This window comes from Adiantum capillus-veneris, chromosome 16, assembly GCF_014529385.1.
Source record: "Adiantum capillus-veneris isolate H3 chromosome 16, ASM1452938v2, whole genome shotgun sequence".
Classification (NCBI taxonomy): domain Eukaryota; kingdom Viridiplantae; phylum Streptophyta; class Polypodiopsida; order Polypodiales; family Pteridaceae; genus Adiantum; species Adiantum capillus-veneris.
The window spans coordinates 21,574,311-21,601,855 of record NC_140946.1 but is presented as its reverse complement, the minus strand read 5'-3'; the positions used below and the strand labels follow the sequence as shown (position 1 = coordinate 21,601,855).

Sequence of the window (27,545 nt, the reverse complement as noted above, 5' to 3'; positions counted from 1 at the left end):
TTGTGAGCGTCGATCTACTTCTGTAACATAAGTCTTTAGTAGATTGAGAATCGTAGGATTGGCTATCTCACTTTGGTCATCCATTTGTGGGAGGCTGAAGAGAAATTCAATCTTGTATCTAGATTTTCAAAAGTTCCAAAAATTACTCGTCATTCTAAGATCTCTATCTGACACGATGGATGTTGGCAATCCATGGTGTTTAAAAATCTGTGATATGAAGAGAGTTGCCATTTGTTGTGCCTTAATAGTCTTTTTGACAGGAATTAAATGTGCTTGCTTACTAAACATGTCGGCTATTGTCCATATTCCCGTATTCCCATTGATAGAATTGAAAGATAAAATCCATGGATATACTCTCCCGTGGTGAATTTGGGATAGGCAGTGGGGCTGGAGTAATCTAGGTTGCTTCCCTCTATCATATTTGGTCTTTGGCATACCACACATTGTGAAACATACTCTTGTATGTCCATTTTTATGGTAGGCCAATAAAAATATGTTTCTAATCCTCAAAGAGTAGGTTGAATGCCTCTATGCCCCGCATATGAAGGAGCATGGTATTCATACATGACTTTCTCATTAAGGGAATGGATAACATATAGCCTTTTTCTGTGGAGAAGATAATTATCCTGCAAGGTGAATGGTTCCTCTTTCTTCTCCAAGCAAGGACTAACATTATGTCTCTAAGTCAAGGTTAGTAGCATACTCATCTATCATAGAAGATAGATCATTGTGAGTTGTTATAGACACCACATTAACTTTTGGTCGTCGTGAAAGTGCATCGGCCACTTGATTGTGCTTACTAGCAGCGTGAGCAATATGAAAACTAAATTGCAAAATAAAATTTTCCCACCTCATTTGTTTGTCGGAAAGCTTGGTTTGCTTCATGAAATACTTGAGATTTTGATGGTCTGTTCGTAAGATGAATGGAGTCCCCAATAAATAGTGTTGTGTTTAGGGCATGTAGAACAACTAAAATCTCTTTCTCATAAATGCCTAAGACCCGTTCATCTGTATTGAGCCTTCGGCTCTCATATGCTATGGCATGCCCTTCTTGAAGCAAGACTGCTCCAAGGCAATCACCACAAGCATCAAATTGGACCTCAAATGGCTTTGAGAGATCTGGAAGCATGAGGATTGGTTGGGAGGTAAGCTCTCTTTGAGCTTGTCAAAAGCATTTTGCTCCTTAGCAGTCCATGAATACTAAGTCATGTAATGGTCCTGTTGTACTTGCCTCATGATCTCCTCTTGTTGAGCATGGGAAACACGATAAGGAGGCTTGTTAGGCGGTGAGCTTCCTGGTAGGAGCTCAATACGATGGTCATCATCCCCTCGTTTTGGAGGTAAGTCCATAGGGATATCATCGATGAACACATCTTGAAATCCTTTTAAAAAATTAGACAAGTCTAGCTCTTCTTGATTCCTATCATTTACATTTGATGAAACATTAGAACTTTTTAGGGATTCTTTGACAAAAATCATGTATGCAAAAATTGAGCTCTTCATTGATTTATCAAAAGCAAGAGGATTTACAAGTGGTATAGTACGACCAGACTCACTAGCATCTATATACATGTTCTTTTCCCTGTAACTAAAGTAGATTCTCCTTTCAAGGACCTTCATGTTGGCAGCCATGCGGTTGAACCATGGTGCCCCTAGGATAACATCCTCATGTTGGAAAGGAGAGATGAAAAAGTATTCTTTGTCCACATAGCTTTGGACATGGAGCCTCAACTTCCCAATCAAGGGAGTAACGGAGGCTCGTTGTCCCTTGAAAGCAGCGTCGGCCGTTATAGTATCTCCAATCTCAAAAGCTTGAATGCCCAACTTGGTGGCCAACTCTGTTGATATGAAGTTGTGAGTAGAGCCAGGGTCAAACAAGATGAAGGCATCATACTTCCTTACCTTTCCCCAAGCATAGAAGAGAGGTGATCCTTTTCAATGAGCATCCTCTTTTGGAGCTTCGATGGTGGAAGCTCTAGGAGTCTCATTGGGGGCATTTCTCTTGGGCAAGAACGATAGCCATGTCCTTGCTTATAAACTTTGAGAGTATTGGAATTAGGAAACTTAGAGAAAGCACCTTTGTGAGATTACTTTGAGAGCATAGAAGGTGAACTTAATTGATGGTAGAAACATAAACATAGTACTTAATTAACTTGGCATGAACAATACTTTTGCAAGAGAGAGAGTTTAGAGAACTTGACAACAATTGAGGATTGGATTTATGTGGAGCCGGCGGTCCCCCCCTCCAATAGGAATTTGTATTATAGATTATCCCATTAAGAGAGACTTGGTACAATACAATCTTTGTGTTCCTTTGACCTAGGTGATGCAATGAAGATGGAAAGCTTCATGCATCACGAGAATAACATAAACTTTGCAAAAAACATTAACTATCCCAAGCCTCAATCCCAAGGCCTCAAACACCTTCGAAGGTGGAGAGAGCTAGCGGGGAATGAGGGTAGGGAAGAGGAAGAAGAAACATTTCATAGGAGAAAGAATTAGTTCCTCACTTATCATCACTCTTCTTGCTAGCATACATAATAGCATAGTAATGAAAATGGAGAAGATGGCAAGCTTAAGCATTGAAGCATGGCTCTTGGTTGAATTTGCATTCTATAGCCAAGAGTGTTGGTGTTGGCTCTCAACTTCTCTACTAGCTTGGAGAAGGAGATGGAGCTCTTGCACTTTGCACTTCACACAATGAGAGTGTGTGTGGGAGAGTATACCCCCCAAGCATTCCCCTAGCTTCCTTGGTCGACCCCCCTTGTAGCTCATGCTTGAAGCTCATTGGACCTTCTCAGGCCTAGCCAATCACCTACAACAAGTGTAGGCTTGGGACAAGTGTCCCCCTTTCCCCTTTGAGAGAGAGGACTCGATAGATGCAAAAACAATTAATTAAATCAACTAATTTATCATTGGACCCCTTGGGAGGCCAACCAATAGGCTTTAGACACACCATGAGGACAACATGAGGAGGAGCTTGACAAGTGTCCTGTTTGCTTTCTTTGTACCAAGCTTGCCTTGTGTGAGGGTGTGTGTGTTCTCTCTCTAGCCCCCTCTTGGATCGCCCCCTCCTTGTAGGGATAGTTGTTGAGTTTTTGAACACCTTACCCCCAAGCACCTTAGTCAGCAAGCATAACAAAGCACCTCAAGCTTGGGTAGTGTTCCCACAAGCACCTCAAGCTCCCTAGTCAACAAGCACGGCAAACACCTCAAGCACCTTAGTCGTCAAGCACGACAAGCACCTCAAGCTTGGGCCGGGTTCCCACCTCAAGCTTACCTAAGTTCAAAGGACTTTTACACTAACTTTTAGAGGTCTTTAATGAAAGCTAACCCTAAGGTATTTAAGCTCCATCAGCATTGCTCTTTGATAGATCATCTCCCATTTGGACCGATTACCTTTTGTCCCGTGCTGAGATGCATCTAAAGCACATACCTATATTCTAACCCTTGTTCTTGTCTATTCTCCTACATTATATGATCAATTTAATATAAGAAAATCATTTGGGTTGGTTAGATATTAGATTTTTATGACACTAAGCGACTAGCTCTAAGACGATTGAAACAACCAAACTAAGGAGAACTGAAACTATAAGCCGCTAACCCTTAGTAGCTAGCTCTAAGCCGACAGAAACAACTGGCCAATCTTAAGTGGCAAGTTCTAAATGGACTAAGATGACCAAACCCCAACACTCTAACCTAAGCATCAAGTTTTAAACAAATTAAGATGGTTAAACAGATTAAGCGGCTATATCTAAGACAATTGAAACAACTGGCTAACCGTAAGCGACAAGTTCTTAGTGGACTAATTAGATGCCCAAACTATGGCATTCTAAAACTCCTAGTGGCCAAACCAAAAGCCACCAACCCTAAGCGGCTAGCCGTAAGCAAATTGGAATGGCCAAACACCACCCTAACCAGATTCAGTGTGGCCAAACCCAAGCAACTTTACACGACCAATCCTAATCGACAAGTTCTAAACGAACTACTAACATTGTAACCTAAAACTCTAAACCATAAGCGATTAGCTCTAAGCCGACTGAAACGACTGGCTGCCCTAAGTGGACTACTAACACTCTAACCTAAAACTCTATCTCTAACCTAAAGCATCCTAACACTAACATTGACAGTAAATTTACATTTGGTCACCATAAATCTTAAACATAGACCTACGGCTAACATAACTATTGATGTCTGTACTCGATCGAAACTTAAACTTAAAATAAAATAACATAAATATAAAGTAATTACGTTTAAATGAATCTAAACATAAACAAATCAATAAACTTTCTTTTTTTAACTAAATATTCATGTTAAACAAGTTTCAATTTATGTGTAAATATGTGTGTGTGTGTGCGCGTAGTGTGTATATTTTATGTGCAAATGTGTGTGTGTATTTATTTGTCTGTTCATGTGTGTGTGTGTGTGTGTGTGTGTGTGTGTGTATGCAAGCAAAAAGAAAAGAAAGAGCTCTCACATTTGAGCAATGTGAGCACAAAAAGCCCTTTAGGATTGGAGCAAAACCTGCAAAAAAACAACAAACACACAATTTGTTAGCCACACACACACACACACACACACACACACACACTCTTTCACTCTAATATAAATCCAAAAAATAGGATACCTTTGTTCTCCTAAAGGGTGTGTGTGTGTGTCAATACATGGAAATGAGCCCGCAGGTTCTGTTTTACAGCAGAGCGTCGGTACAAGCGTCAAAATACAAGTCGATATTTACATCAAAATACTCGTCGATATAAGCGTCAGTATACACGTCGATATAGCGATGGTATTCTAAAATTTGATTTTTTTTTTCAAATTGAGACTCCCTTCAATTTTACCAATGCATATACCGATGCCTATCAGCAACGTCGATAATATGGCATCGGTAATCCATTGATCTCTTATAGTACAAGTGCTACCCTTGGACTTGGTTGACCCCACGATTACCACAGCCTAATCACATGCCTTAACTGGAGGCCTACCCATGCACTTTGATTCATCTCTATTTATGAAGGAATGGTCCCCCAAACATAGCGAAGGTCGAAGGGGCCTTTAGAAAATGTGCAACACTCATTTATCGTGTATTTTCCCATATGTCACTTGTTCACGAGGCGAGGACACTAAATCCCATGAGGTTGATGCTATGGTATGTATGGTTCACAGTCCTCGCCCGAATGTTAACGGTGATGAATGGCAAAGACAATCCCACAGCTATACCCCATGACTCGAACCTGCTACCCTTGCTTTGGCAGCGTAATGGTTTTGTTCAATGAAGTAAACTGCAATTCTACATGCTCAACCAGGGTACACGGGAGTAAACTTGGTTGTAAAAGTAAACTAGGACCTAGGCCCACCTCGTCGAACATACGATGTGTGTCACGAGGCCCTTGTCCCACTTTGTTGTCCTTAATTCCATTGCTCAGGCTTCATTTAAGATCATGTGGGATTAAGTCTAGAGGGTCACCAAGGCGACTTTGTCGTAAAATCTAATATCTAACCAACACAAATGATTTTCTCATATTAACCGATCATTTAATGTGGGAGAATAGACGAGAAAAAGGGTTAAAATATAGACATGTGCTTATGGGTCTATCTCAACATGGGGCCAATGGTAAAGGGGTCCAAATGAGGACTGATATGTCAAAGAGCAAGGCTAGTTAATGGAGCTTAAAGACCTTAGGGTTAGCTTCATTAAAGACCTCCAATGGTTAGTGTTAGAAGTCCTTTTGACCTTAAGTAAGCTAGGGTTGTGCTTGAGGTGGGAACCTGGCCCAAGCTTAAGGTGCTTGAGGTGCTTGTCATGCTTGATGACTAAGGTGCTTGAGGTGCTTGTCGTGCTTGTTGTGACTAAGGTGCTTGAGGTGCTTGTCGTGCTTGCCGACTAAGGAGCTTGAAGTGCTGGTGGGAACACTACCCAAGCTTGATGTGCTTTGTCGTGCTTGCTGACTAAGGTGCTTGTGTCTCATAAGTCAAAGGCATCCCTACAAAGGAGGGGGCGAGCCCCACAGCTAGGGGGATGAGAGAGAACACACACGCGCGCGCGCACACACACACACACACACACACACACACACACACACACACACAAGGTAAGCCAAGCCTCAAGAGGCAACAAGGACACATTTCAAGCCCCTACCCATGTTACCCTCATGAAGTGCCTGAATCTTATTGGATAGGCTTAAAAGGGTCCAATGAGCATTTAAATTAATTAATTAATTATCTAAGAAATTATCAAGCCTCTCTCTCAAAAGGGGAAAGAAGGACACTTGTCCAAATGCTACCCCGATTGCTTGAAATGACCACCTAAGGTGATTGGCCAAGCCTGGCAAGGGCCAATACAGAGAGAGAGAGAGAGAGGGAGGTCGACCAAGCAAGAGAAGGGCTGATTTTTGACATCCTCATACTCATTCTCACACACACACATTCTTATTATGTGAAGTGCAAAGTGCAAGAGCTCCATCTCCTTCTCCAAGCTAGTAGAGAAGTTGAGAGACTACACCAACACTCTTGGCTATGGAATGCAAATCCAACCAAGAGCCATGCTTCAATGCTTAAGCTTGCCATCTTCTCCATCTTCATTACTATGCTATTATGTATGCTAGCGAGAAGAGAGATAATAAGTGAGGAACTATTTCTTTCTCCTATGAATGTTTCTTCTTCCTCTTTCCTACCCTCATTCCCCGTTAGCTCTCTCCACCTCTGAAGGTGTTTGAAGCCTTGGGATTGAGGCTAGGGATAGTTAATGCTTTTTACAAAGTCTATGTTATGTTCGTGATACATGAAGCTTTCCATCTTCATTGCATCACCTAGGTCACAAGGAACACAAAGATTGTATTGTACCAAGTCTCTCTTGATGGGAGAATCTATAATACAAAAGCCTATTGAAGGGGGGACCGGCTCCACATAAATCCGCTCCTCAAATGTTGTCAATGTCTCTAATTCTCTCTCTTTTTCAAGTTATTGCTCATGCCATGTTAGCTAGGAAATGTGTTTAATGTTGCTCTCTCCATTCAAGCACTCTCTCTACCTACAAGAAGGAATTTCCTTAATGAAAATCTCACTATGTTATTCTCGTTCCCGTACAATCTAAGTTAATAGGCCAATTCGATTATAGACTTCAACGTTGAGCAGTAAGGCTACTTACACACTAACACGGTTGCCCATGTCGAGGAGCCTTTACAGACCAAGTTTATACTAGATTTTTAACAAATACACTTGATAGCAATGGCATACGAACCTATTGGTTTAGCTTGGCTGTCGATGAATGAGATTTTGCGAAACCTTTTCTCCATATTTCTCACGTAATGAGCACATAGTAACGATCAGCTGCAGAGGAAAGAGACGAGTGCCCACGTGGAATTCAATTTCTTGTTGGCCAGAGGTCGAGAGGAGCTAGTACTTCGCCTCCACGACTAGCCAGCTCAACACTTCCCTTCCACTCATTACAAGTCCCACCTTGACCTTTACACGCGTTTTCCTCTTGCCAATAGACGACGGTCGACGGTCATGGGTCTATGGGTAGGCGCGACAAGTAGTTGACATGGCAAGTCCATGCTGGCGATGAACTGGACCAAACGGGGTCTTGTGCTAAGGCTAGGTGGGAATTTGTCGCCCACCTTAGGTGGCCCACTTTTGGGTGTTTTACCTTATTAGTCGACGGTCGTGGGTGTATGGGCAGGCACGATAAGTAAGGCCTGTGTCACACACGTCCGGACGGACGTGTGTGCCGTTGACTTGGGCCAATGAAAAGGTCCGTCAGGCCTTTTTCATGTCGCCCAACTCCAACTCGAATCTGAGTTGGCGGTTCACCTCACGGGCGCCAGAACAAGGAGTTCGTCCGAGGGGTCAAGAATGCCCATATCTCGCCCAAGCTTCTCAGCCTGCAATTGATTTGCGAAAAGGTTTGACAGCTCATCTTGTCCGCTGATACTGTGTGAGGGGGGCTCCGGCGGTGGAAGAGGTTTCGCTCCCCCTTGATGTGCCGCCCAAGCTCAGCCAGGTCACTTGTGTCCGCTGCCCTGGTGTGACAGCAGCCTAATCGACATATGTCATGGCAAGTCCGTTCTGCCCAGCTGGTCGGAGGCCGAAGGGGAACTTGTGAGCTAAAAAGTCGACGGTCCTGGTGGCAATGGTTCTGCTGCTGACTGGGAACAAATCAATAGCTACTAGAAAACTGCCTTCTACGCGTCGTCCTAGCTTTTTGACCTCGCTCGCGTGCTCTGCTTCGTCACTCTCCGCTACAGCGCGCTCACGCACACACCCAGAATCCAGATGCTGGAAGCCTGGAAGAGAGAGATAGAGAAAGAGAGAGGAGGACGGTAGAGATAGAGAGAGAGAGAAAGGGACCGAGAGACAGAGACTTCCTCTTGTCTGAATTGCGGAGTAAACCCTAACGCTCTTTCTGCTGTTAGTTTCATTTCTCCCTGTGTACTTGGGGTTTCCCTCGAGCCCTTGAACCTCTAATTGGGCGGTCTTTTGCAAGTAGCTTTGAGTGTATTCTTGGTCGCTTGACAGCTCTCTGCAGAAGGCGCTATGGAGATTGCGTCGTTAGCGCAAGAGCAGCAGCAGGGCAGGTTTACACCCGCACCCAGAACGCTCTCTGATACCTCCGTCACCAGCAATTCAAGCGCAAAGGTCGGACTTTTACTTGAGTAATCAAGCTTGCATATTCGGTTGCCTGGATGTATGTCAGCTCAAGAGTATCATTTCGCATGACCACTCATTTTGACTATGATTTTGGCTAGAGAGCTGACACAGTAAGGTTATGTGCATCTAAATCCTCAGATGCACATATCTACATACGTTCACACACACACACACACACACACACACACACACACACACACACACACACATATTTCTTGTTGAATTATTCCTAGCATGCTCCTAATCAGAAGAAACATTACTTTGCCAGGTGCAAAACCATTCAAACTCTGAATCACTCAACAATGCTCGTGAGAAGCGAATCAAGCTTATGTGCAGCTATGGAGGAAGAATATTACCTCGACCCTCTGACAGAAGGCTCCGTTATGTTGGTGGAGAGACTCGAATGGTTTCTGTTCCGCGCAGCATACATTTTGAAGCTTTTTTACGAAAGCTGACGGAAATCTATGGTCCTGATTTCTCGGTGAAGTATCAGCTGCCTGAGGAAGACCTTGATGCCCTTGTTTCAGTAACCTCTGATGAAGATTTAGAGAACATGATGGATGAATGTGATAGGCTTGAGTCTGTAGAAGGAGCTTCTAGGCTCAGAGTTTTTGTGTTCTCCTCAAAAGATGTAGTTGCTCTTGATCACGACATCGCAGATCCAACCATGTCAGAACTACGATACGTTGAATCTGTGAATACCGTGCAGGCTGATGCTAGTTTTAAGAAAAGCATTGATTCTAACAATTCACTTGGCCACCCTGCCTATGGTTGGAATACTTCTCAGAGGGGTCCAGTACATCAAGAGAGTCTAGACCCCAGTTCTAGTGCTCCAAATTACTATGCATCAAAAATAGATGACATTTCTGCTTTTGTGAGTCCTCCCCATCCAGTGGTAACTGCAAGGCAGCACACAGCTCCCCTGGAGTTCATATCGATCAAAGCTGCCGACAGGGGCAACTATTATGGTCCTGGAGCTGTTGGTGATGATTTTCGTGACCTAGAGTCTGCTGGGTCGGCTAACTCTTCTACCTCCTCCCTGTATGATCTTTACAATCGAATCCAGTGGGCTTCCAGACCCCAGAAGCTGCCACACATAGAGACATCTCCAAATGGGCCTCAACTGCAAGATTCTGGAGCAAGAGGAAGTCTAGAGGACCAGCTCAAGAAAACAGAACAGATGCCTATAATGAATGTAAGCAAAAGAAAGGGGGCACAAGATGTTGGAGCGAATGTTACAGGGATTAATGTGCAACAACCTGAACGACTTCCTGATGAATTGATCCAACTTTATCACACAGAGTTATCAGACAGAGCACATGCTAACTTGAACGGAGGTACCCCTTTGTCCCCTGGGGCAAGGCTTCAGAAACAGCTGGAGGCAAATAAGGACGCTGGTAAGCCTAATGGAGTAGAAAACACAGAGCTGCTTTTAAGAATAGAGGATTTGCAACTACCCAAACTAAAAGAGATGGGAAAGCTCTCTGTGCCTTTCAATAAGTCTTCTGATTCTGATCATCTCATTTCTGATTTCTTCAATACGCAAGCGTTTGAGCCGGTTAATAATCAGCCTCTTGAATCTTCTGATTGTGCACGGTCTGCCATTGATGTAAGGCAACTCGATGAGTCAGGGAAACTGGGCTTTGGTTTAGAAGAAAAGAGCGAGCATGGACTGAATATGGACATTCCCACAGGTTTTTTAAATGCAGATTATCCAAGTGGATCGTACAATGAAGATGATAAAGAGAGGAATGATCTTTCGATTTTTGCATCTCAGTCGTTTTCTAAAGAACCTTATAATACCGTTTTTCAAACGTGCTCTTCTGAGATCCCCCTCTCTAGTATGTGTGAAGCAGATGATTTACTCCAGCAAGCCCTTGCTCCTAATATAAGCTTCAGAGATCAGGCATCATTGAATGATTATCACATGGGAATTACCAGTCAGGCCCCATGGAAATCTCCAGATCCTTCATCCTTTTCAATTTCATACCAAGGGAGCAGTCCAGTGTCAGAAATGTCAAGTAATGCTCTAGGTCATACGCAACCGATGGGAACACCAAGGACACAAAATTATGAGGCTGTTCAAGGGAGACCACCCCTATTAAGTGGCCTGTATTTTCAAGGTGGTGAACAAGTCAGCAATGTAATGAATGATGTGTTATCACAAGCAGACCCAGTAGAAGAGCATCCCACACTAGACAAGGCCCCCACAGCATTGCCTGCATCTCTTTCAATGGATCGCTTTCAAGCTGCTAGTCCAGTAGACAGTAACCTGGCTTCTTCATTGGGTTCCTTTGGGGAAGCTAATGACAAACACAAGGATATAGGGTTTTCATATGCTGCAGCAGGCTTGACAGAGCTCTCAATTGATGATTCACTTATCGGCCTGCATCAAGGAATGGAATCCTCAAAAGAACCAGCTTTGCAGCAGGGTAGCCCAGGAGATGCAGAGCTCAACTTTATGCAAGGCAAGGAGGAAGTGGGTAGTTTGACATTGGGAACAATTTCCACTACTTCTCATGCTTCACCTTCATTGCTCGAAGTCTGGAGCACAACTGCGCAATCCGAGCAAGAAACACAGTCTGCAGGCCAGATAAAAGACATTGAAGCTATTGGGTCTGGCAGTGCAATAGAGAAAGAGCTGACGATTGATGTAAGGGATGTGTTCATTTATGCTTGGGTGCTGTCATTTCCTGTCCATAGGGCATACTTATTTTCTTTTTTTCGTTTGCAGGAGCAGAAGTCTGAGATTGATGAAATCGACACGTTTCAATCTGTCGATGATAGGTCCATGAATCCTGCTGTTGCTGCAGAGGTCGAAGCTATTAACCGGGGCCTGCAGGTGAGTGACACATTGGTTGAAGGATCTGTCATTAACTCAAGCTAGGGAGGGACTTTACGATGATCTAATTGTAACCAATTGTCTTGTTTCAATGAGCAGATTATACGGCACTGTGATTTGGAAGAACTTAGGGAACTGGGCTCTGGCACATTTGGCACAGTTTACCACGGAAAGTGGAGAGGAACTGATGTTGCCATTAAGAGAATCAAATCAAGCTGTTTCACAGGAAGACCATCAGAGCGGGAACGCTTGGTACAGATCTTTCAACCTAGCCATAGTGAGTGCAAAGTTTTCCTGATAACGATACTTGTCCTCCATGCTCGTTGCTCACTGCGGTGTGCTTGTGATGCCATTGCTTAATCAGATTGCGGACTTCTGGCGTGAGGCATGCCTTCTTGGACAGTTACATCACCCAAATGTTGTGGCGTTTTATGGTGTCGTCCCGGATGGACCAGGTGGAACCTTGGCTACTGTAACAGAGTATATGGTCAATGGGTCATTGAAGCAGGCCTTACAAAAAAAGGACAGGTGAAATATTGTGGAAACTGTCTGTCATGTATCTTGGCCTTCACTGAAAGCTAATCTAATTCTACTTCTTGTCAGGACATTGGATCGCCGGAAAAGGTTGCTCATAGCCATGGATGTGGCTTTTGGCATGGAATATTTGCACGGAAGGAATGTGGTCCATTTCGATATAAAATGTGAAAACCTCTTAGTAAACTTGAGAGATCTACAACGGCCTATCTGTAAGGTTGTTTCGCCTACTTTTTGTATTGTGATGCCTGCTTGGGATTTTTGTTTTGCAAACTATATGCATTCCATTGTCGTCATTGAGATTTTTGAGCATTTTCTGTTGGAAATACAAGTAATTTGATAGGATTAAACAAGTGTCTTACTAAAGTAGGATGGTCATTGTGGGTGGATCGTTATTCATGGATATATTGTGTTTTGTGTTGTGTATCACGGCAATGCAGCATCTTAGCTGCACATCCTGGATGACAATCCAGCTAGGCATCTTCTCAGCTTTCCATTTCACAATAGATCCATGTCATGGCATGGATTTGGCTTTGCCTAGTTTTGAAGTATGTCTTGAGGTCATTGATAGCTCATTTTTGTCAATTTTTTACTTAACAAGAATGAGGAAGGACTTAGCAAAGAATACTAAGCATGCCAGAGAGGGGCTGCTTTTGTGCTGGATACCCAAGATGACATCACAACCAACGAGTATAGATACCACGAAATTCAATTGAAACATAAAATTAAGCAAAACTTGGTCTGCTACGTAATTGATTCCACATGTGTCCATGCTTGAGAGAAACAGGGACTGCCTGTGTGCTGACCATTCATGTGTGACATGACTATAACCTGTCAATTATGGAGTTCTTCCACCAAAACCCCTCATATTTATCTCCTTGCTCTATGTGGTGCCATGGTGTTAATCTGAGGCACTGATCTAGAAGTAGCTGGAGTGTAATAACCCCTTCGATCCTTCTTAGGTCATTTCTTTTCCATATCTAGTTTAGACTACCAAGGATTCCTTGTGCAACTTTTCATAAGAAGTCAGCTCAGGCTGATCTTGACTACTACAACGACGAGACTCTGGAGGTTTTACTACTTGTTTCGATTCAAGTTGAGTTACTTGCTTTTCTAAGAGTGGCTCAAAAACTCTTGTGAACGGAGGCACTTGCAATGGGATTCCCCCTTCCCCACCCAACCCCCCTTTGGTCGGTTCTGTTGGGGTGGTAAAGCCCAATGTGCCGTGCCTAAGTGTTGGGCGGCCGGACACTAACCGGGAACTAACACTGACCATTCATTCTACATAAAACAATAAGGACTTATAACCCCGAACACTATTGTTTGGAGTCCACCACAACCTGTGTCTCTTGTCTTCTTTTCTCATCTCCATTGTTGTGCGCACACACACGCTCCCGCTCGCGCACTTCAAATGGTATCAAAGCTTGGGGATCCGAGAGCACCATTGGAGCTCGGCAGGGAAGGAGGTGGGGAAGCAACAAAAACTTCAACACGTTTTTGTAGATCTGTTTTGGTCTATCAAAAGGCTTTTATTCAGGCCGATTCCCGTGATTCCTGACCGATTTTTTGTGCTCTTACACTTGCAGAAGAAAGTTTTCTCAAAATCCTCACCGATTTTGAGATACGTCACTCAGATTGCCTGTAGGATAGGCTATAGATTTTGCAAATCAGTTTTCTGTTGGTTAGAATCAGTGTTTCATGTCGATTTCCGCAATTCCTAGCCGTTTTCGTGTACTCTACAACTTTTTAGAAGGAAATTTTTACAAATTTCGCACGGTTTGAAAGATATCCACTTCTAACAACAGGGTGGTCTACTTTTGTCGGTTTTTCTGCGTACAGGTTTTCGTTGCAGACTCTTTTTGCAATGTGCATATTTAATGTAAGATCTTGAGGGTCTGTTAAATTAGACAAACCATCATAGCGGTTGTATAAAAGGGTTTCTATGGTTGATGTAAGATCTTATGCGGTTTATGTATTGGTGGAAATATGCAAAGCCTATTTTTGAGGGTCGTGGTAAGGTTTTGTTGAGCCGGGGGATTCTCAAATGTGGAGATCCTTTCGGTGATACAGGTTTTGGAGCGAGCCTCTGACATCCCATAATTTCGGCATCGTCATAGGATGTATGTTTGTTCGGTTAGTGTAGTATTAGTGGAAAATCTCGTAGCAAATCACGTGGCCGAAAAGACATTGAGTGCTATCATTGTCACAAAAAGGGTCACATGAAGAAAGACTGTCGAAAGTGGAAACAGGTAAAGACAAGAAGCAGGAAGAAGGCAAGACTAAAGAAAGCAGTATAAAGATTGAAGAGATCAACAATGTTTTGGTTGAAGATTCCGATGGAGACATTTATCTTGCATGTGCCATGGATTCAACATTATTGGTTGAAACCGATGACTATGCTTCACAGGATTGGGTTTTTGACTCAGGTGCATCTTTTCATGTGACTCCTCACAAGGAGTGGTTTAGTACATATGATGCAGCTTGTAAAGGTCGTGTTCGTCTTGGCAATGATTTTGTTTGCGACATAGTTGGTGTCGGCGATGTGCAGCTGAAATTTTAGAATGGTTCTTTATTCATGCTCAAGAATGTGAGACATGTGTTGAAGCTTATCAAAAGCTTGATTAGTACAAGACAATTGGATCAATTGGATGACGCAGGATATTATTGCATATTTGGTGATAGTTCGTGGAAGATCATCAAAGGTTCTTCAGTGGTAGCACATGGTTCAAAGTCTGAGACTTTATATATTCTCCATGTATCCAATGTCAAAAACCATGTAATTTGTGTAATCAAGCAGCCAAGGGTTTCTTTGTGGCATCGCCGGTTAGGACATATGTCTCAAAAGTTGTCTCGTTTTGGTTATGTTACTGGCTTCAATTTCTCAGACTTTTCAGATTGTGAGCATTGTCTTTATGGTAAACAAACACAGTCACCACACACAAGGGGAAGCACTCGGAAAAGTGAGTCATCAGAGTTAGTGCATAGTGATGTGTGTGGGCCTATGCGTAACGTATCCATGGGAGGTTCATTGTACTTTGTTACATTCATCGATGACTTCTCAAGGAAAGTGTGGGTATATCCTTTCAGAAAGAAGGATGAAGTTTTTGTGGCATTAGTGGAGAATTAGTCTAGCAAGAAAGTCAAGTGCTTAAGGTTAGACAAGGGTGGTGAGTATGTCACTAAAGCCTTTCAGAATGTTTGTGATTCCAAAGGCATCAAAAGAGAGTTGACTGCTCCATATAACCCTCCACAAAATGGTGTTGCTGAGAGGATGAACGGTACCATACAAGAGAAGTTGCGTAGCATGTTGTCTAATGCAGAGCTGCCTAATGGATTTTGGACAGAAGCTTTAGCAACTGCTGTCCATCTTATTAATAGATCTGCTAACAAGGCTTTAGATGAGAAGGTACTTGAAGAGCTTTGGTCTGGGAAGCCACCTTCTTATAAGTATCTTAGAGTCTTTGGCTGTGAAGCGTATTGCCATGTTCCAAAGTAGTTTCGAACCAAGTTGGTGTTAGAGTTCATCCTCCTGTCCGGTGGTAGCTCTCGTATCTCGCAGGAGTAGATTAGGGAGTGAGGGCTGTTTTATGGCTGTGCCCGAGCGTACTTGAGGGAGACGTACCTATTCTTAGCGGTGCACATCATGGTATTGCTCACCCCATAGGATGGCATGAGGCAGGACCCGTGCTCCTAGGGTTTACCGGGGTCAGAGTCTCGAGTTATCTGCAGTTAAGCCACTAAATATGTGTTCCAGGTCACTTTTAGTGAGTTTACATATTTATTAGCCATTTTAGCCAATTTCCAGAATCATGGGGTTTTCTAGCTGAGTAGAGCAAATTGGAGTTTGTTCTATATAAGCAGTCTCTCCCCTTTTACTTAGGGCAAGTTAAATGCAAATTACTAGCGTTTGGGCTCTCTCTCTCTGCTAGCGTTTTCTCTCTCTAGCGTTTGCAATTCCTGGCGAGCTCTCTCTCTCTAGCGTTTTCTGCAGGAGGCGACATCAGCTTACTCTCTCTCTCTCTCTCTCTAGCCCTAGCGCTTCCCTTTCTGCATAGTTACCAGGAACGGGAAAACGGAACAAAATGCCATTCCCTGTTACGGGTACTCACGTTTGAAACACGGAACGGGAACTTGGAATGGGAACAGGGAACGAAGACCTGAAAACGGCCATTCCCTGTTACTATGCCTTTTTGGCCTGTTACCACTGCTCCGTAGCGCTTGTGCATCTCCGGCAAGATCCAGTGCCCGTTTGGTGGGCGGTACGCGCTTGTGCCTACACGGCGAGGAGATTCATTGCGATAGATTCGAGATCTATTGGCTGCCCGTCACAGAGAGGTGTCTTGATCGTAGTTGCAGACAAGTTCTTTATCCGATTCACCTTCTTTTTGCTGCACCTTTGACATGGTATCAGAGCCACGATGTGCTCTTGAATCGGATTAATGATTTGTGCGAGATTGAGTTGTTGTTGTTTGCGACAAAAAAGAGGTGGTTTGCTGTTTTTTTTTTGCGTTTTTCACTCTTTTGGGGTTGATTTCGGCTGGAGTGGACAGATTTGCAAATTTCCTATCTTCCACTTGATCCTAGCCGCTTCACATGCCCAAATTCTCCAACACCATGGAGAAGAGTGATGATTTTGACACATTTTCAGCCCATGGTGATGAAGGACACCATGAGGATGGGATCGGCGGCGGTGACAACGTCAATGACGAATGGGGAGATTGGTCCCAGTTCTATTCCGGAGTAGGTGATCAACCAATCAAGTTACCTACACTTCCTACCTTTCCCTCGGATCGGCGATTGAATGGAGACAATTATGCCATTTAGAAAGCAACCATGATGGCGGTCTTTGACTCTTACGAGCTTGGAGGATTTGTCTCAAGCAACTTTCAAAAGCCAAAGGACCTAAAGAGAGCGAAGTTATGGGAACGAGTCAATGCCCGGATCCGGTCTTTTATTATCCTCCCCAGTGATTGGCCACATTAGGCTAATCCAAGATGCGAAGTTGATGTGGGATCGGATTTCTCCTCTATATGATCGAGTCTCTCCAATGAAGTGGATAGCCCTCGAGGTGCAGTTGAGAACCTTGGATGCGAAGAACACTTCCATGCAGGATCATATCAACAAGATGCAAGAGCTTCAGGAGGAGATACTTCATATGGGAAAGCTTATCAGTTTGGAGGAGATGTCCATTCAGCTTTTGGCTCAATTGCCTCTCCGGTATACCAACTTCTACTCTTCCTTGATTACCAGTGGACGGTTGAATACTATCACATGGGAGGAGCTAGTTCCAATGGTTTTAGACCAAGAGGAGCGGTTCCAAAAGGGGAAGAAGTCGGGCTCCGAAGCCTTGACCCGTTTTTCCAAGAAGAAGAAGAAGAAGAAGAAGAAGAAGAAGAAGAAGAAGAAGAAGGGTAAGAAGAAAAGCACCAACACCAAAGACAAGAAGAGTGATGCTGAGCGTGACGCCTTGAAGGCGGAGCGGCATTGCAACAATTGTGGTGAGAAAGGACATTATTGGAGGAAGTGTCCAAAGCGAGTTAGAGAAGCTTCGACGTCCTCGGCGGCAGTAGTAAAGTCACCGGCCTTTGTTCATTTGGAGATTATCCCTTCGACGGATTCTCCGAGGACATCGGAGGCATTGGTGACCCATTCTCCTCAAGATAGTCGTGATTGGATTCTTGACAGTGGTGCCTCACGGCACACGACACCTACGAAGGATCTATTGTCCAACATGCGGCGACACTGTGGTACTATTTTCATCGGCGACAAATCTGAAATTCCTATTCACAGCAAGGGTTCCATGGAGCTCATTCCTGACGGTATAGGAGGTATGCATCCCTCCAAGGTACTTTATGCTCCGAAACTAGGTTTTTCATCTTATGTCACTACACGAGGTGTGCAAGCTTGGCATGGAGGTGATCTTCACGGAGGACTCAATTTTATATGGGATCAGCAGACCAGTATAGAAGTCAGAGGGGGCTCGGTAGAGAACGGCCTTTATCGAGTGCACGCTCTTTCTTCCTTGACTCAGATACCCACAGGTGATTTATGGCATTACAGGTTTGTCCATTTGAACGATGATGCCCTTCGACTTGCTTTTCGAGAACAGTTGCTTCAAGGCTTACCAGATGTTGGGAGTAAGCATGGGAAATGCATTTCTTGCATTCGTGGGAAACAACATCGAGAATCCATCCCAAGGCTTTCTACACGCCGAACCACTGCCGTGTTGGAGTTGGTTCACACTGACCTTTGTGGACCTATGGAGACCCCTTCCCTCGGCAAGGCTCTTTACTTCATGTTATTGGTGGATGACTTTAACCGCTTTACTTGGGCATGTTTTCTACAACACAAGCACGAGGCTTTTAGTCTCTTCAAGAATTGGCATTCTCTTGTGGAGAAGGAAAGCAATCATGTATTGAAGACCATTAGATCGGATAAAGGTGGGGAGTTTACCTCCAATGCTTTTATTGAGTTTTGTACGGACCATGGTATCAAGTGAGAGCTTGCGAATACCAATACACCTTAGAGAATGGAGTTGTGGAGCGGAAGAACAGGACACTAGTAGAGATGGCTAGGACCATGCTTGAGCATCAAGATTTACCTAAGTCCTTACGGGCTGAGGCAATTGCGACGGCTGTCCACACCCTCAATAGATCTCCAACCTCTTCAGTTCCAAAGATGACACCTTTTGAAGCCTATTTTGGTAAGTAGCCCGACGTCTCCCATTTCAAAATTTTTGGGAGCGATGCCTATGTCCACCTACCAAAGGAGCAAAGGGGGAAGTTTGACCCCAAGATCCGTAGCATGATCTTTGTTGGCTACAACTCTCTTTCAATGGGAGATCCAAAGAAGAAGGAGATTGTTCTAAGCCGTGATGTTGTCTTCAATGAAACCTTACCTTCAGAGGGGGCTTCCGCTCCCAAGCTCCCAAGTCGCCCACGACGACTCCTGATCTTCCGATTCTTGGAGACCCAGATTTTGACTTGCCCTATGATGAGCCCTCTTCTCCTACCCCTGGCCCTCAGGCCACGGAGGAGGATGCACCCATTCCCGAAGATACAGTTGACAGTGGATCTCATCATAGTGCCGATGTAGAGACAGATTTGCCAGTGGCTCACCCCGAGGGGAGCAAGCTTGACAAGTTGTCGAAGTGGTTATTGGAGACCTTGCTAGATTCAACAACCTCAGATTTTCCACCCGATTGGCGAGAAGCCGGTACCTCACGATGCTCTCATTACTTCGACTTGCCGAGGTAGATGACCCGTTACTTCAAGTGAACTATGCATTGATGTCTTCAGTGCTCCATGACAGAGTTCCTCTTACAGGTAAGGAGGCACTTTCACTACCTCAGTGGAAGTTGGCCATGCAGAAAGAGATTGATTCCATCAAGAAGAACAACACATGGGTGTTGATTCCGCGGCCTCCCAAGTGGAAAGTGATCAAGGTCAAGTGGGTTTACAAAACCAACTATAAAGCTGATGGTTCTCTGGACAAGCACAAGGCGAGACTTGTCGCCAAAGGCTTTTCCGAGAAACCCGGTGTAGACTACGAGGAGACCTTCGCACCGACTGCACGGATGGCGACTATTCGGATTGTTTTTACCCTTGCTGCCCTTTGACGGGTGGCCGGTTTTTCAGATGGATGTGGTTTCGGCATTCCTCAATGGTGACCTAGAGGAGGAGGTTTATGTAGAGCAACCTCCAGGGTTCGAGGATTTAGAATTTTTAGACATGGTTTGTAGGTTGCTTAAGGCTCTCTATGGCCTCAAGCAATCGCCTAGAGCGTGGTACCGGAAGATTGATTCCTTTTTCCTATGACACTCCTTCCTTCCAGAGATCTTTTGCTGATCCAGATTTGTATATTTTCCGTGAAGGAGGGTTAGTGACACTTGTTATCCTCTACGTCGATGATCTTGTGATTACAGGTAGCCATGTTGAGCACATCCGCAGTATTATGACAACCTTATCGAAGGAGTTTGAGATGACAGACCTTGGCTTGCTTCATCATTTTCTTGGATTGGAGGCTAGGCAAACAGAGGGGGGCATCTTTCTCTCTCAAGAGCGGTACATCCAGGAACTGTTGGAAGCATTTGGTATGACCGAGTGCAAATTCATCTCTACTCCCATGGATCCCAATCAAAAGTTGTCACAGTTTGATCTTCCTCTTCTAGCAGATGCAACAAAGTATCGGGAACTGGTCGGTTCTCTCATTTGGGTACTCAATACTTGATTTGATGTCAGTTTCCCGATGGGTCTACTCAGTTCGTTTATGCAGAAACCCGCCAAGTCACACATGCAGCAAGCCATCAGGGTCTTGCGGTATTTGAAGGTGACCCAGTCATTTAGCATTCACTATGCATGTCACGTGCACACATAACCCTATGTGTACGTGGACAAGCTACTTCATGACAGGGGTTTGGTTCAGTTCAATTTAGCTAGATTTGGAAGGGTTCTGGCACCTTTGTGAGTCTGTTCGCAGACCGTGCATGTCCAGGCACTTAGAATAGATGCATATCCTCTGGTTGCACACAACATGATCATCATATTACCATCAGAACCTATCGGGAGCATTTTTACAGTGCATAGACCTATTTTCCCTATTTTAGCCAATTTTCACTTATTATTTTTAAGTGACTTTTGTTGGGAAGCTGGGTAGGGCAAAATGAGCAAGCATGTATATAAGGAAACCTAGCGCTAGCACTTTCTGGCAGAAGAGGCAGCAGGAACATCTGTTCAACAGGCACCTTCTCAGCAAGACCCCCCCCCATCAGCAAACCTAGCGTTTTTGCATTTGCAAGGCTAGCGTTTTTCACCTACGTCAGCCCTGGCGTTTTGGATTGCAGATCAGCCCTGGCAGCAGTAAGACAACAGAAACCCTAGCAGATTTGCATCAGCAAGACTGAATTCAACCTAGCGTTTTTGGATCAGCAGAGCAACTCAGTGTTTTGCAGATTCATCGCGACTGAACCTCAGTTAGCACCAACGTTTTCAGTTTTCAGCATCAAGACAAACCATGTTGTGCGTTACACAGCCGTTGAGGGAAAAGGTTATGACCGAATGCCACTGTCCACCTTTTACAGGTCACCGCAACATTGCTACCACCTTGAAAGGGGTAGAGAGGTACTTCTCTTGGCCGAGACTCAAGAAGGCTGTGGACGATGTGCGCAGTTGCTTGGTATGCCAGAAGGTCAAGTTTGATAGGCATAATACCACGGGGATTGTTACAGCCTTTGCCCATACCCACCCGCCCTTGGGAAAGTATTGCAATGGATTTCATTTTTGATCTCCCGAGAACACAGAGTGGTCACGATGGTATCTGGATTGTTATTGACAGATTTAGCAAACAAGCTCATTTCATTCCAGTGAAGAAAACAGTCAAGCCAAATGACTTAGCGAGACTGTTTGTGGCCTAGATCTTCAGATTACATGGAAAGCCCGAGACGATTGTCTCCGACAAGGACCCCAGATTCACGAGTTTGTTTTGGAAGGCTATTTGGGAGAACATTGGCACGCGGTGTTCTCGTCATCTTTCCACCCGCAGATTGACGGGCAATCTGAGATTGCCAATTCAGTGGTACTAGTTTTATACTTCAAGTCTTACATCTCGCATTAGAAGACTCAATGGGAAAAGTATCTACCTTTGGTGGAATTTGCCTACAACAACACGATACACTCTTTGACGGGAAAGGTGCTATTTGAGATTATTGAAGGTGCTACGAAGGTTCCACCCTTCCTAAGCATGAAAGACAAGATTTTTAAAGCCGATGAGTACATGCGTGACTTGGACATGGCTTTTGCCAAGGTCCGCGAGGCTTTGCAGAAATCTCAAGAAAGACAGAAAAAGGTAGTAGATTGCCATCGTCGCGATTTGAAATTGAAGGAGAACGATTGGGTGCTCTTACGTTTTGAGAAGGCACGCCTGAGAAAGAAAAAGGGAAAGGAGAGGCTTTTTCCAAAGCTAAGTATGCGATACTACGGACCTTTCTAGACCTTTCTAAATGATGTCTTCTTTAGACTGAAGCTGCTCGAAACCTGGAGGATTCACAATGCTTTTCATGCGAGTCTCCTGAATCCTTTTAAAGGCGATGTCCCCGAAGATGGGGAGCCTAATGAGCAACCCAAAGTGGAAGAAAACGAGGAGATCCTTGTTCCCGAACAGATATTGGCACATAAAGACAGAAAGATCAAGAGTAAAGTGATAAGGCAGTTCTTGGTTAAATTCAAGAACTATCCTGCATTGGATGCGAAGTGGATGGAGGAGGAGGACCTAGCAGATACTCTCGAGATTGTGATCTTTACCTTGAAGCTTTTGGTTTAGCATAGTCTATTCCAAATGGAACCCCGAATTCAGCTTGGCCGGATATCTGGTGCAGTGGCTATGCATAAGAGGGGAGTTACTCCGCTCCTTTGTCAACAAATGCCTCGATTTTTGATGCTAGAGTCACTGATGTCTCTTTGAGCTTCAGGGATACCGAGAGCTTACAGTATTCTGCTGTAATGACTTTATGAACTGAAATTCCCGATATTATGATATTGATTTGATCTTGACTTGTTTAAGTGCAGGAATTGATAGACGAAATGACTGCAGCATTTTGGTCTGAATGATCTCGATAGACATGGTTGCAAGAGGGATTAGTCAATCGGGCATCTCTGAGGTCCTGAGTGAATCTAGATGCGATTGCTAATTGCATTGTCAATAAATCATGGTCTGAGATCCGAATGAATGTTGAATGTGATTTGTCATGTGATGTCGTGTGATGTGAAGTGATGTTCTGTGATGTCGTGTGATGTGACTGTCGATTGGTACATGTACTAGATGCGTGTTCCTAGTGCGTTGATATACTAATAGTCAATGTCTGCTAAGATAGTTTATGGCTTCTATCTGTTTTGCAAACGTAATCAAGGGCGATTACAATGCTTTCAAGAGGGGGGGTATGTCACAAACTGGTGACGTGACTGCTGTACACACATGGCTGCCCACTGTACACACTCCCGCCCTGAATTACCGACTACTTACATGTGGCAGTGCACCGTACGGACAGGCCCGCGTTTTGCGGCACAGATCACGAGAGAGAGCTTTACTTTTAAAAAAAAGTTTTGCTTTATTTACTCAAGAGAACTTGTGAGAGCCATGCTTTATTTTTGAAAGCTTTTGAGGTACAACTTTTGGGGCTCTGCTTTTGGCATCCCTTGTAACTATTGTACTTTGGCAACAGATTTAATACAAAAAGAAAATACCGAAAGGGGCGCCAGTCTTTGGGGCCAATATCTCTAGGCACGGAACTCTGCCGGGCCAGTGTCGAATCAATTGTGAACTGTGAACTGTTTTGAAGTAAATTCTTGCGATGTCGCGGCAGAATCTCGACTTAGAGTGTCCAAGGTACAGGCGTAACCATGCCAAATTCTCAGGATGGAGGTGGTCAATCTGACGATGCCCTTACTCTTATCAAGGAGCAGATGGCCACACTTTCCACAAGTCTTGCGTCACTTCACACTTGCTTGGATGAGATGCAAATGCAAAACAATTCTCGGAGTCGTCCCACGACTTCTCGGACAACTAATGCTGCTTCTCCACCACCTTCTTCCGAAGCTTCAGTGGACGACCCAACCGAACCAGATCCAACTGAGAAGGTAGACAATGGCAAACTTCAATTACTTTATAAATTTTTTAATGCTGCACAGAAGAAGCAGCTCGTGACAAGCGTGTGCTGGACCAATGGCTATTCAAAATGGAGGTCTACTTGTCCAACATGGACTTGGTCGAGAGTAAAAAAGTTGCACTTGCTAGTTCTCTGCTGAAAGACACAACATTTCTTTGGTGGCAATGACGGGTTGTTGATGGTAAACACATACCTTCTTGGATAAATTCCGGCGTGCTTTTCGCAAGGCGTTCGAACCTGCCAATGCGGATTTTCATGCCTGGTCCTCTCTTCGCCGCTTGAGCCAGACAGGTTTCTTGGCCGCGTATATCACAGAGTTCCAAAGGCTCTAACTCTGGAGATAGAGACCCGTAGTCCCTCTGATAAACTTCACAGTTTTATCGACGGACTCGAACCCAACTTGAAGGACGATGTGCACAAATACAACCCTACCACCTAGGATGTTACAAATTGCCTATGTGGAGCGTCTTGGCGATAATCGGTGCCCTACATGGAAGTTTCTCCCTGGTGACAGATCTTCAAACATTGCTCACTTTTCACAGCGCGATCGCAGAGAAAGCTATAGCCAAAGTCGACATCATCAATCTTAGTTTAGACAGCAAGCAACAGAGCCTTATTCAACTTCAAGGTTCTATTCTCAAGATTGACAATCTCAAAGCAAATCTTCTTCAAATGTTCCTCCACTTGATCGTGGTAAAGGACGTGATTTTTCTCAAGATCGGCATTCCAATACTTAGCAAGGCTCTTCGTCAAATGCATCTTCGACTTCAAAGAAGGAAGGATTATGTACAATTTGCGGTGGTGACCATAGATGGTATCAATGTCCAAAGAGACCAAATCCATCTAATCTGAAAAGAAATTCGAACGCGGAAACATCATTGAATTCTGAACAACCAGATTGTGCTAAGGATAAAGGAAAATCTGTGGTCAATACGATTCGTGTCTTAGAGGATATGACTATTCTTATGAAGCATGCTCAATGCAATTCTTTAGTTTTGAAGCCTCTCTCAAAGCAAGTTTTGAGCCTTCTTGGAACTATCAATGGTCGCTCCATCAACATTTTGGTGGACAGCGAATGCTCTAATAATTTCGTCAGCACTCAGATAGTTCAACAGCTTGGCTTACCAACTCAGAAGACATCTCACTTATATGATGTGGAATAAGCAGATGGATCACTTTTAACTTGTGACGAGACAGTTCGACAGTTGCAGTTCAAGATTCAAAGTTATGCAGATCAACTGGATTTCGAAGTCATGCCTTTATCTTATTACGGCATGATTCTTGGTTAGCATTGGTTATTCCAATATGGTCTAGCAATTAGCTTTCGAGGACATACTATCAACTTGTTCAAAGATGGACGAGAACTGATTTTACACGGGCTTTATCATGCGGAACGAGTTATTCAAGCTTCTCATGTACTAGTCAAAGAGGATGATACAGTGGATTATGATGCGAATATGATCTTTGATGCAGATGCAAAAATTATGATTGATGAATTTTTGAGTTGATTAACTTCTTGTGAATCAATTGATGAAGACAAAGATGAATTTAAGCAAGAAGTTTTTGCAAGTGATACTTTGTTACCAGACAAAGATAAGGACATAGTTGCAGATTCCGAGTCTGAAGATGACTATGCTTTCTTTGATTCTTTGTTGGATGATGATATGCCAATTGCAAGTCATGAAATGGCGTATTCTGAAGATGATTCTGAAGAATTTTGGGATTCATTTTTGGAAGATGATTACAGTTTCAAGCCAAAATCCTCTCCAGTGATTCATAAAGTTGAAGTTGCCCCATCTGAAGAGTACCTTGAGAAGATCTCCTCTTCCCCAAATATTTCGTAGTTACTGGAAGATTTAGAACCAAAAGTCTTACATCGCATGAAGGATTTTGAAGATCAATTTCTTGTTGCAGTCAACGTGATTATGCTAGATTCCAGTCTTTGAATAATGCAATGACATGGGATTTAGCAGTCAAAGCAAAAAGGTTTCACAAGAAGCAAAAGTTCAAGACAAAGTTTTCAGATAACTTAAAGATCGAAATTTTTTGAAGATTCAATGCTTTTCCAGAGTGCTATCAACATCAGAAGTCGTTTCTTTGACACAGGCTCTTATTTTAAATGGGATGGAATGTCACGATTGTGACTATGTTACAGTATTACATCTACTACTAGTTGCAGATATGCGAAGTGCCATGCCAAGGAGGACCCCTACGCTTGGATGGTCACACCCCTTCGCCCAAAAGACGTGTCTCTTCGCCAAAAGCCACACTCCTTCGACGACTGGTTACACCCCTTCGCTCTACGGGTGCGACTCTTCGTCCAATAGTTGCAGCTCTTCGTAGAAAGGATGTGCCTTTACATCTAAAGTCATGTCTCTTCACCGGGAGACGTGTCTTTTCATTTGTGTCTCTTCGTCTCTTATATAAGGAGCCCTTGTATCACACATTTAATCAATCAACACAGAGTCTTCTGAGTCTTGTTTCTGAGTACAGTTCAAGTTTCTTAAGTCTTAATCATGAGTTTAAGTAATTAATGAAGGATTAGCAACTAGAATTCTTACATTTCTCCGGGTCAGAGTCTCAAGTCATCTACACTTAGGCCACTAAATATGTGTTCCATGTCACTTTAGTGAGTTTACATATTTATTAGCCATTTTAGCCAATTTCCAGAATCGTGGGGTTTTCTAGCTGAGTAGGGCAAATTGGAGTTTGTCCTATATAAGCAGTCCCCCCCCCCCCCGGTAACTTTTGGCAAGTTGTTGAATGCAGATTACCAATATTTGGGCTCTCTCTCTCTCTCTCTCTCTCTCTCTCTCTCTCTCTCTCTCTCTCTCTCTCTCTCTCTGTGCTAGCGTTTTCTGGAAGAGGCGACATCAGCTTGCGATCTCTCTCTCTAGCCCTAGCGCTTCCCTTTCTGACTTGTTACCACTTCCCTTTCTGACTTGTTACCACCGCTCCATAGCGGTTGTGCATCCCCGACAATATCTAGCGTTCGGTGGGCGATACGCGCTTGTGCCTACATGACGAGGAGTTAAAAGCGGCTCCTTTCTCTTTTCCTTTCTTAGGTGTGCCTTCTTAAAACGTAAGAGCACCCAATCGTCTTCCTTTAATTTCAAATCGCGACGGTGTCGATCTACTACCTTCTTGTGTCTTTCCTGAGATTTCGCTAAAGCCTCGGACCTTGACCAAAGCAGTGTCCAAGTCCCTCGTGTAGTGGTCGGCTTCAAAAATCTTATCTTTCGTGCTAAGGAAGGGTGGAACCTTCGAAGCACCTTCAATGATCTCAAATGGTGCCTTCCCCGTCGAAGAGTAGATTGTGTTATTGTAGGAAAATTCCACCAAGGACAAGTTTTTTTCCCATTGAGTCTTCTGATTAGAAATGTAAGACTTCAATAAATCCAGTACGACTGAATTTGCAATCTTAGATTTCCCATCTGTCTGCGAGTAGAAAGATGACGAGAATTGCAACCGTGTGCCAATGTTCTCCCAAATAGCCTTCCAAAACAACCTTGTGAATCGGGGATCTCTGTCAGAGACTATTGTCTCAGGCATGCTGTCACCAGCATGTGACTACTATCTATCCTTTTTGTTGATTTCTTTCTTATTATCTATTTACTTTCACTTTTTGGAAACACCCCTCGGGAAATCTAACTGCCCTGCATTGCATAGCTAGTGTGGAACTGTCCAGAGGGAGTCCAGGCCTGAGGGCAAGAGAGCACTAAGGTTGGACAAGGACTATGGTTAGCCAAGTGGGGTCATTGACTAGCCAAAGTGGAATCCTTTGCTACAGAGGCTACATTTCAGTTCTGGATGTGGCCGCAGTGTACAAAGAGGGTCGGATGACCTAGAAAGATACAATGG

The 27,545-nt window shown here is 43.9% G+C and overlaps 1 protein-coding gene across 3 annotated transcripts in view; it reads left to right on the top strand.

Annotated features, from left to right (window-relative positions):
• Positions 1-8,173: 8,173 nt before the first annotated feature.
• LOC147438694 (RAF-like serine/threonine-protein kinase 20) overlaps positions 8,174-27,545 on the top strand; it is a 50,544-nt gene continuing 31,172 nt past the window's right edge. The window contains exons 1-6 of one of the 3 annotated variants that reach the window (XR_015184513.1): positions 8,177-8,637; positions 8,918-11,302; positions 11,384-11,491; positions 11,591-11,743; positions 11,856-12,019; positions 12,095-12,237. Coding sequence is in view for 2 of the 3 variants with exons in the window: in XM_086484703.1 (XP_086340829.1) it covers positions 8,536-8,637; positions 8,918-11,302; positions 11,384-11,491; positions 11,591-11,743; positions 11,856-12,019; positions 12,095-12,242 (3,060 nt within the window). In the remaining variant the exon portion in view is untranslated. Of the gene's footprint in view, positions 8,638-8,917; positions 11,303-11,383; positions 11,492-11,590; positions 11,769-11,855; positions 12,020-12,094; positions 12,243-27,545 lie in introns of those variants that run through there. The other 2 variants (XM_086484703.1, XM_086484704.1) reach the window with 2 other exon arrangements.